Here is an 8,414-nt window from a genome sequence, read left to right on the forward strand (position 1 = left end):
GGGGGGGGGGGGGGGGTGGGGGGGCTGGGAAAGCGAGGGAGCCGGGACCATCCGGGGGACTCCCCTTCACTCCCCGGCCAGGGAGGGACCCGTTTGCCATCTGACTCCCATCGTCCCCGCAGGCTTGAACTGCTCCAGGGTTCTGTCTGTCGGTGTGCACTGTCTGATGTCGGTGTGCACTGTCTGATGTCGGGTCAGTTCAGCCCTCAGATGGATTCTGTGATGGGAAGCCAGGGATGAGCTGCGCGTAAAGGCCTTCCCACACTTACTGCATTTGTAAGGCTTCTCCCCGGTATGAATTCTCTGATGTCGAGCAAAGTGTGAACTCAGGCGGAAGGCCTTCCCGCACTCCTTACATTTGTAAGGCTTCCCCCCAGTGTGGACCCTCTGATGGGAGGTAAGTTCTGACCTACGAGAGAAGGCCTTCCCACACTCCTTACATCCATAGGGTTTCTCCCCAGTGTGAATTCTCTGGTGATAAATTAACTCAGTTCTCCGGCCAAAAGCCTTCCCACATTCAGCACATTTATATGGTTTCTCTCCAGTATGAATCCTGTGATGCGAAGTCAGGGACGAGCTGCGCGTAAAGGCCTTCCCACAGTCCTTACATTCAAAGGGCTTCTCACCGGTATGAATTCTCTGATGACTCATCAGTTGTGTTCTTTGACCAAAGGTCTTCTCACATTCATTGCATTTATAAGGCTTCCCCCCAACATGAATCCAATAATGAGAGGTAAGTTCTGACCTATGGGAGAAAGACTTCTCACATTCATTACACTCATAAGGCTTTTCTCCAGTGTGAATCCTCTGATGATAGACTAGCCCTGTTCTCCTGCCAAAGGCCTTCCCACATTCTTTACATTCAAACGGTCTCTCTCCAGTATGAATCCTGTAGTGGGAAATGAGGGAAGGGTTTCGGGTGAAGGCCTTCCCACACTCATTACATTCATAGCGTTTCTCTCCAGTGTGAATGGTCTGGTGCCGGGTGAGTTCCGCCCTCAGACAGAAGGTCCTCCTGCAATCATTACACTCATAAGGCTTCTCTCCAGTGTGAACTGCCTGGTGGCGGGTGAGCTCTGCCCTCAGGCGAAAGCCCTTCCCACACTCACTACACTCATAGGGCTTCTCTCCAGTGTGAAGCCTGTGATGGGCAATGAGGGAGGAGCGTCGGGTGAAGGCCTTGCCACACGCATTGCATTCATAAGGCTTCTCTCCAGTGTGAATCCTGCGATGGGCAATGAGGGAGGAGCTTCGAGTGAAGGCCCTGCCACACTCATCACACCTATACGGCTTCTCCCCAGTGTGAACAGTCTGGTGCCGCGTGAGCCGCGTCCTCTGCAGGAAAGCCTTCCCACACTCCTTGCATTCGTAAGGCTTCTCGCCAGTGTGAGCCCTGTGGTGGGAGGTCAGTTGTGACCTATGCGAGTAGGCCTTCCCACAGGCTTTGCATTCATAGGGCTTCTCTCCAGTGTGAGTTCTATAGTGGGAAGTCAGAGAGGAGCTGCGGGTGAAAGTCTTCCCACACTCACTACACTGATGATGTTTCTCTCCAGTGTCAATAGGCCCATAAGAACCGAAGGATAAGCTGCAGTTGAAACCTATCTTACATTCATTATAATTGAAAAATATTTTCTTGGAGCAGATTCTGTTCCATTTCTTTAGATGTGAGTACTGCCCGAAAGTCCCTCTGTGAGCCTCAAAATCATTCTCCTCAACAGGTCCCTGGCACAGCCCGAAGCTCCTGCTGCCACCCCCGACCGCCGCTGCTGCCACCGCCGCCTCCTCCTCCTCCTCTCTCTGCTCCCCCTCTAGGTCTGCATCACTGGGGGCCCAGGAATCCCTCAAGCAGAGAACAGAGGGATCCTCCTTGGGGAAGCTCTCTTGGGATGACTGTTCCATAGGAATGCCTGGCTCTGGACCAGACTCCTCAGCTTCTGGTTGGGTCTCTTGATCTGAAAGAAAGAACAAACATGAGTGTCCCTCATACTCACCTGGTGCACACACAGTCCTGTCCTCTCTTTCCTTCTATCCAGAAAAATGAGTCTCACTTTAGAGTGGAGAACAAGGAATGCCTTGTTGGCACAGCTTTCAAGCCCATCGTCCTGAGGTGGGAGGGGAGTGGCCCAGCTGGCCCAGCGTACCTGTCCATAATGGAGTAAGGCCTGAAGCCAGGCCTACCCACCCCCTGGGCAGGTACCCCACATGGCTGCGATATGGAAGCAGAAATCCTGTACCATCCAGGACGATCTTCTCCTGCGGCCACCACATGTCCACCTGAGCAGTTGGGTGTGGGCACTAAAGCGTCAGGCACTCAGACTTAGAGCGCTTCCTCCGCAACTTCCTAGACAAGCCATTTGTGGCCCCTCTCAGACTCAGTCTCCCCAAGCTTTCCAAGGGCAGGGGCTACATGTCCCTGGTGTCCCTGTCCTCCCCGTGTTTAATGCACCCCTCCTCACTGCATGCTGGGGTGAGGGTGGGAAGGAGAAGCAGTGAATGTTTACAGGGCATCCCCTGTGCACCAGGCACAACACGGAGTGTCTTATGATCTCACTGGGAGGAAGGTTCTACTATTTAGGGTTAGGGTCGTTTTACCATTGAAGAGACTGAGGCATACAGAGGTGAAGCCAGGTGCCCAGGGTCACTGCTAGTGAGTGTCTGAGGCTGGATTTGAACTCAAGTCCTTACCCTCTAGCTGGCCCTAGAAAAGGTCACCAAAGGACCACACTAGAGAAGAGGGGAACCATGATGGGTGGAGGCCCCTATTGGGTCACCCTTGGTGCCTCTCTGTCAAGGCCCCCAAATTCCCCTCACCCGCCCACTGGCTGCCCACTGTTAATGGATATAACATCTTCCCTGGAGTCCCATTAAGGGAAGCTTGCTTAGGGGAGGCTTGTGAGAAGGCTTTCACCCTTTTGTTCTTTCTAATTAGGCACCCAGTCATGAGGGTTGTGATGCCCTCTGGCTCTAAACAGGGCATATATACTCTGAGGTTAGCATTTTGCTTTGGGACTCACTCACTGGAAGAGTGCTCTTGTGATGCGAGCAGATGAGACTCTGGGTAGCCGTTAAGGAGTCCTCCCCCCTTCCCGCTCCCCCCCATTTGAAAAACCCAGATGTTAGCGCTTCTCTCTCTGGTAACTATGTATGTACTGCCTCGGTCAGACAGTTGGATCTGTCTGCTCATCTGTGCTAATTTCTCAGACAGTTAGAAGCTCTGTCTGTTGGCCTTTATTTCTCTGCTTGTATTCTCTCCATTTTCTTTGTTTGGATTTTCTCTGAAGTTCAAGGTGCTGATTTTTCCCCTGAATCAATGAATGTAATTAAAAAGGATTGTTGGGGTGGCTAGGTGGGGCAGTGAATAGAGCACCAGCCCTGGAGTCAGGAGGACCTGAGTTCAAATCTGGCTTCAGACACTTAACACAAAAAAACTAGATGGGTGACCTTGGGCAAGTCACTTAACCCCAATTGCCTTGCCTTCCCCCCTCAAAACAAACAAACAAAAAAGCTGTTGACCCCTTAAAGAGCCATCTTTTCTAGTACAGCAGATCTAAGAACCTGGCCCACCACAATACTACATGGCTCCCATGCTCAGACCTGCTGCCCCAGGATGGCACTCACAGCCACGTTCCTTCCATGGAGACCCTCCCCCCCAATCTCGCTAATCCTTCTCACTCCCTGAGGTACTGAGAGGTACACACATGTCTGCTACTCTCCTTCCTAATCATAACCCTAATTCCAAGCTAAGAACACATGTGAAGGGTCCAGGAAAAGTCTATAGAGTGAGACAGCAATCAGTTCAAACATCCTGGAAGGATTTTTGGCCAGTGGACTCCTAGGGAAAGTCCCAAAGGCTCCCTAGCAAAAGCCAAACAAATAATGCTGAAGAGATACAGCAAGAAAGCAAGTCCAAGTGACTTCTTCTATCCCTGGAGCCCCCAGGCAATAGAATAAGAAGCCCCAGGGTCCAGGGCAGGATGCAGTTTGGTGCAGAAATAGAGGGAAGTCATGGGGGAGGGATAAGCAGCTGGACAGTGCCAGGGGTGCAATGGTCACAGAGAAAACAAACTTCCTGATCTCGAGCAGTGAAAAGCACTGACAAAGATGGAGCCCTGCCACGTGGACCAAGCACGGTGCTTCGTGCCAGGGACACAGAAAAGGCAAAGTCAGGCCCAGCTTGCTCTATGAGGCAGGTTAATGGGGAAGGGACACTAGGCCTTCTGTCACAGATCTTCCCAACTCATGTGCTAATATTTAGGATAGACTGGAGCCTTCCTTGTAAAAGGCAGACGCTTACAGAGACTACAAGAATTTAGCTCCACCATCTGAGCCCCATATCAAACAGGACCAAGGGGGCATCGTACCCAGACACCAGACCCCTCAGAGTCCCATGGGGACAAAGCCGAGGCATCCCCTCGTGACTAGCTGTGTCATTTTCCCTCTGACAGCCTCAGTTTCTCCAGCTGTAAAATAGCACTTCCCTCCCAGGGCTGTGGTGAGGATCCATGAGATCATCACTGTACAGTGCTTGGCAGGCACACACTAGGAGTGTTCAAAGGAGCCTCAGATGCCTCCCAGCTGTGTGACTATCATGTCCACCTGCCGTGGTGTTCTCATCTCTATCATGGGCTTGTTCTTGCCATGAGTCACCCCATTTCCTCGACCCTCCTGCAGAGCTCACTCCCTTTCCCCATCACTATTCAGAGACCCCGCCAGGTGCTCCCTCTGCCCCAGACCCTCCTCCACAGCTCCCATGCCTAACTCTGACCTCGACCTCAGGCCCTCCCTTCTTTACCCAGTGGCCAAAGGACTTCTTTTAAGGTCAGATGTGACCAATTCAGCCCCAAAGGCTCCCTCTGACTCCAAAATCCTTCGCCAACCCTGCCCCAGCCTGTCTTTCCAGACTGGTCATTACCAGTCCTTTTGCCCTCCATGACCAGCTGAACAGGTTGTTGGTCTTACATGCACACACACACAGACTCTCCCTCTACCATGCGGTGCAGGCCCCATCTGCTGCATTCACCTGCTTTTATCTCCTTTGTGTAATTAGTAATGTTAACTTTATACCCACACCCCATAGGTTTTTACGCGTCCCACTCACCTCCCTCCATCCAAATGGAAGCCCTGGTCCTCGTCTCATCCCCTGCACCCAGCCCAGTGCCTGGCACAAAACAGGAGCTTAATAAATGCTTGTTAATTGCTTAAAGATTCCTTTATTCTGGTAAGAGCCAGAAGAAGTGTGAGAGTGACCAGAGAAAAAGCCCAGCCCATCTCAGACAACAGACAAGCAGGTCCGAACTCTTCAATACAACCTAGCTGCATGGCCAGTGGGACCAACCTGCTGGTAACCCATCCCTGCAGACAATGGCCCACAGGCCCACAGCCTTCTCTTTGGCCCAAATAATGCTTTTCCCTCCCTAGGCATATGACACAAACTAATAAGCTGGGCTGGGACCCACGGTTCATAATTTTATGGGGGAGTCAGCTCAGGACGGCAGGGCCACAAGCATTAATGAACTTGTTCTTTATTCACTTCACTCGTGTCCAGCTTTTCATGATCCCATCTGGAATCTTCTTAGCAGACACTAGAGTGGTTTGCCATTTCTTTCTCCAGATCGTTTTACAGATGAGGAAACTGAGGCAAACAGGGCCACACAGCTAGGGAGTGTCTAAGGCTGGACATGAGCTCAGGCCTTCCCGACTCCGGGGCCAGCATTCTTTCCACTGAGACACCGGCTGCCCAATTAATTAACTAGTAATGATTTAGAGTTAGCTCAGGCCAATAATGATTGGTTTACTAATTACTAGTATAATTTATCAGCTGTGAATTCCTTGCTAATTAATCCCTGACTCTGTACCAAGCACTGGGCTTAGCTCAGCAGGATAAGCCAATCTTAGGAAGGAAGCGATCGTGCACCAAAGGGAAGCACTGAACGTGCCCCCAATGTCACCAGCCAGCGGCCCTCCCAGGCTTCTGCCCAGTGCAGGGCTGACCTTCCCTGAGGACTCCCTCCCATCTGCCCCTTTCTAGCTTGTTGGTGGTCTCCTTCGGGGCTTAGCGCAGTGCCTGGCATTCAGCAGGCACTTAATAAATGCTCATTGATGGCTCTTTTCTCCCTGTCCCCCACTCTCGGTCTTTTCTCACCCCACAACCACTGACATTCACACAGTACCTACTGTGTGCTGGACACCATACCAAGCATATCATTCATTATCGTATCTGAGTCTCACAATCACCTGGGGGGCAGGCAGAGGTGAAGGGACCTGGCCAGGTCACCTGGCTGCTACATATCTAAGGTAGGATTTGAACTCAGGCCTTCCCCACTTACTGCTCCTTCCATAGCATGGACCACACCCATTGCTCCCAGAACAGAAAAAGGCCCTTCCCATAGGAAGGTAGCAGAGATGGTGGAGAAAGACAAAATGAAGGGGGTCCAAATTGGGGAAGGGCAGGGTCGGGACCATCTTTCTGACACACCTATGCTCACCTGTCCAACAACTTAATCATCAATCCTTAAGAAGGAAGAGATGGTTCCTCAGGGCACACACAAGGGGCAGACCCCAAAGTGTCAGGGAAGAGGTGTCAGTGGACACAGGAGAGAAAAAGGAAGGACAGGTCTGGAAAGAGGAGAGGCAGACTGGGGGAAGAGGGAAGTGCATCACTCCCTCCAGCTCAGAGAGGGGAGGGCGCTGCCAGCCTGGCCAAGCTACAGAAGCAGGGAGAGGAGAGCGACAGGACAGCTCCTTGTCCACCACAGGCATGACCAGCCTCCCTCGTCTCCCACAGAGCACTCTCTCACACTCACCCACAGAACTGCCCGGTACACCTTCTCCTTCGGGACTCCAAGGGGCTTCTCCTCGCTCCAACTGCTCCATCACACTGGGCTGGGAAACGGTGAGTCCTGGTGATAGGAAATGGCAGAGTCCTGGGGACGGCAAGCCACCTCAGGTCCAATCCAGCCCTCTCACTGCCACAGAGAGGCAGGTTTGGAGGGCCCAGGAATGGCCCATTGACTCCTGTCCTGCCTCCAACGAGCTGCCCAGGGATGGTCTTGGACCCAAGAGAATGGGAGGAGGGGGGACCCACGTTCAAGAAAGGGGCCCAGAAAATCCTTACACCTGGAAACAAGGCAGTCCCCATGAACCCTGCCCTCCCTCCAAGGGGGAGTGTTTGGGACCCATTTCCTCACCCAGGTAGACCATGTTCCTGTAATTCTCCAGCATCACCTCGCGGTAGAGAGCCTTCTGGGAGGGATCTAGATGCCCCCACTCCTCATGGCTGAAGGTCACAGCCACATCCCTGAAGGTCACCAGTTCCTGAAACACCAAATGCCTGTGTCTGCACTGACCTGTTGCCCAAAGTCCAAAGCGGGGAAGGGGTCCTTCCAGATGATCAGTTCAGTCCTACATGAGAAGGACTAAGTGCCCCTGTTTGGTCTAAAACATAAGAGAAATGACCAGAGACACCATGGGGCCCTGTTGCTGGGGAATCAGGGACCCTGGGCAAGGCCAAGGCTGACCTACTCTGACCCCTGGCCCTGCACTGAGGCTGTCAGAGTTCCTCAGCAGGCACACATGACATGGATGGGCAAGCCCCTTCTCTCCTTGGATGCCAGAGCCATGACAAGAGTCTGTGGGAGAGTCTGCCTGCCTCTGCACTCCAGTCTCTTCTTCATTCATTCATTCTCAAATCAATTTATCCAGCCCTAACCTCTCTGCTGACCTTCAATCTCAGATCTCTAACAGCCTTTCAGACATCTCCAACTGGACAGCCAGGAGATGCCTTAAACTCATCATATCCAAAAGAGAGTGAATTATCTTTCCCCCTAATTAAACCCTCTCTGATGAGTGGTGGAGTATACAGAGAGCCAAGTCTGGAGTCAGGAGAACCTAAATTCAAATCTGGCCTCAGACATCTGCTAGGTGGGTGACCCTGGGCAACTCACTTCACCCTGTTTGCCTCAGTTTCCCCATCTGTAAAATGAGCCAGAAAAGGAAATGGCACAAACCTTTGCCTTTACCAAGAAAACCCCAAATGGGGTCAAAAGAGTGGGACACAGCTGAAACTGAAGAACAAACCCTTCCCATCTCCTTCTTTCCCTCTTACTGTCAGAGGCACCACCATTCTCCCAGACCCCTAAGTTCACAACTTGTAGGAATCATCCTGGACTCCTCATTATCTCTTACCCAATATCCAGGTTGTGGCAGCACCTCTGGTCAATTTGACCTCTGCAGCATCTCTGGTCACTTTCACCCCTGGGGAATCTCTGGTTCATTTCACCCCTGGGGCATCTCTGGTCCATTTCACTTCTGCACCATCTCTGGTCAATATCACCTCTGCACCATCTCTGGTCCATTTCACTTCTGCACCATCTCTGATCAATTTCACCTCTGCAGCATCCTTGGTCCATTTCACC

General features: G+C 52.1%; 1 protein-coding gene across 1 annotated transcript in view; it reads right to left on the reverse strand.

Moving 5' to 3' along the window:
• Positions 1 to 24: 24 nt before the first annotated feature.
• Positions 25 to 8,414, reverse strand: part of LOC138173848 (zinc finger protein 665-like) — a 9,139-nt gene continuing 749 nt past the window's right edge. The window contains exons 2-4 of the mRNA XM_069103940.1: positions 7,188 to 7,314; positions 6,804 to 6,899; positions 25 to 1,952 (exon numbers count right to left, since the gene is read on the reverse strand). Coding sequence (XP_068960041.1) covers positions 67 to 1,952; positions 6,804 to 6,899; positions 7,188 to 7,314 — 2,109 coding nt within the window. The 3' untranslated portion in view covers positions 25 to 66. The remainder of the gene's footprint in view (positions 1,953 to 6,803; positions 6,900 to 7,187; positions 7,315 to 8,414) is intronic.

The sequence above is a fragment of the Petaurus breviceps genome, unplaced genomic scaffold (genome assembly GCF_028583685.1).
Source record: "Petaurus breviceps papuanus isolate PSGF00001 unplaced genomic scaffold, PetGlider_PUasm1.0 654, whole genome shotgun sequence".
NCBI classification, from domain to species: Eukaryota; Metazoa; Chordata; class Mammalia; order Diprotodontia; family Petauridae; genus Petaurus; species Petaurus breviceps.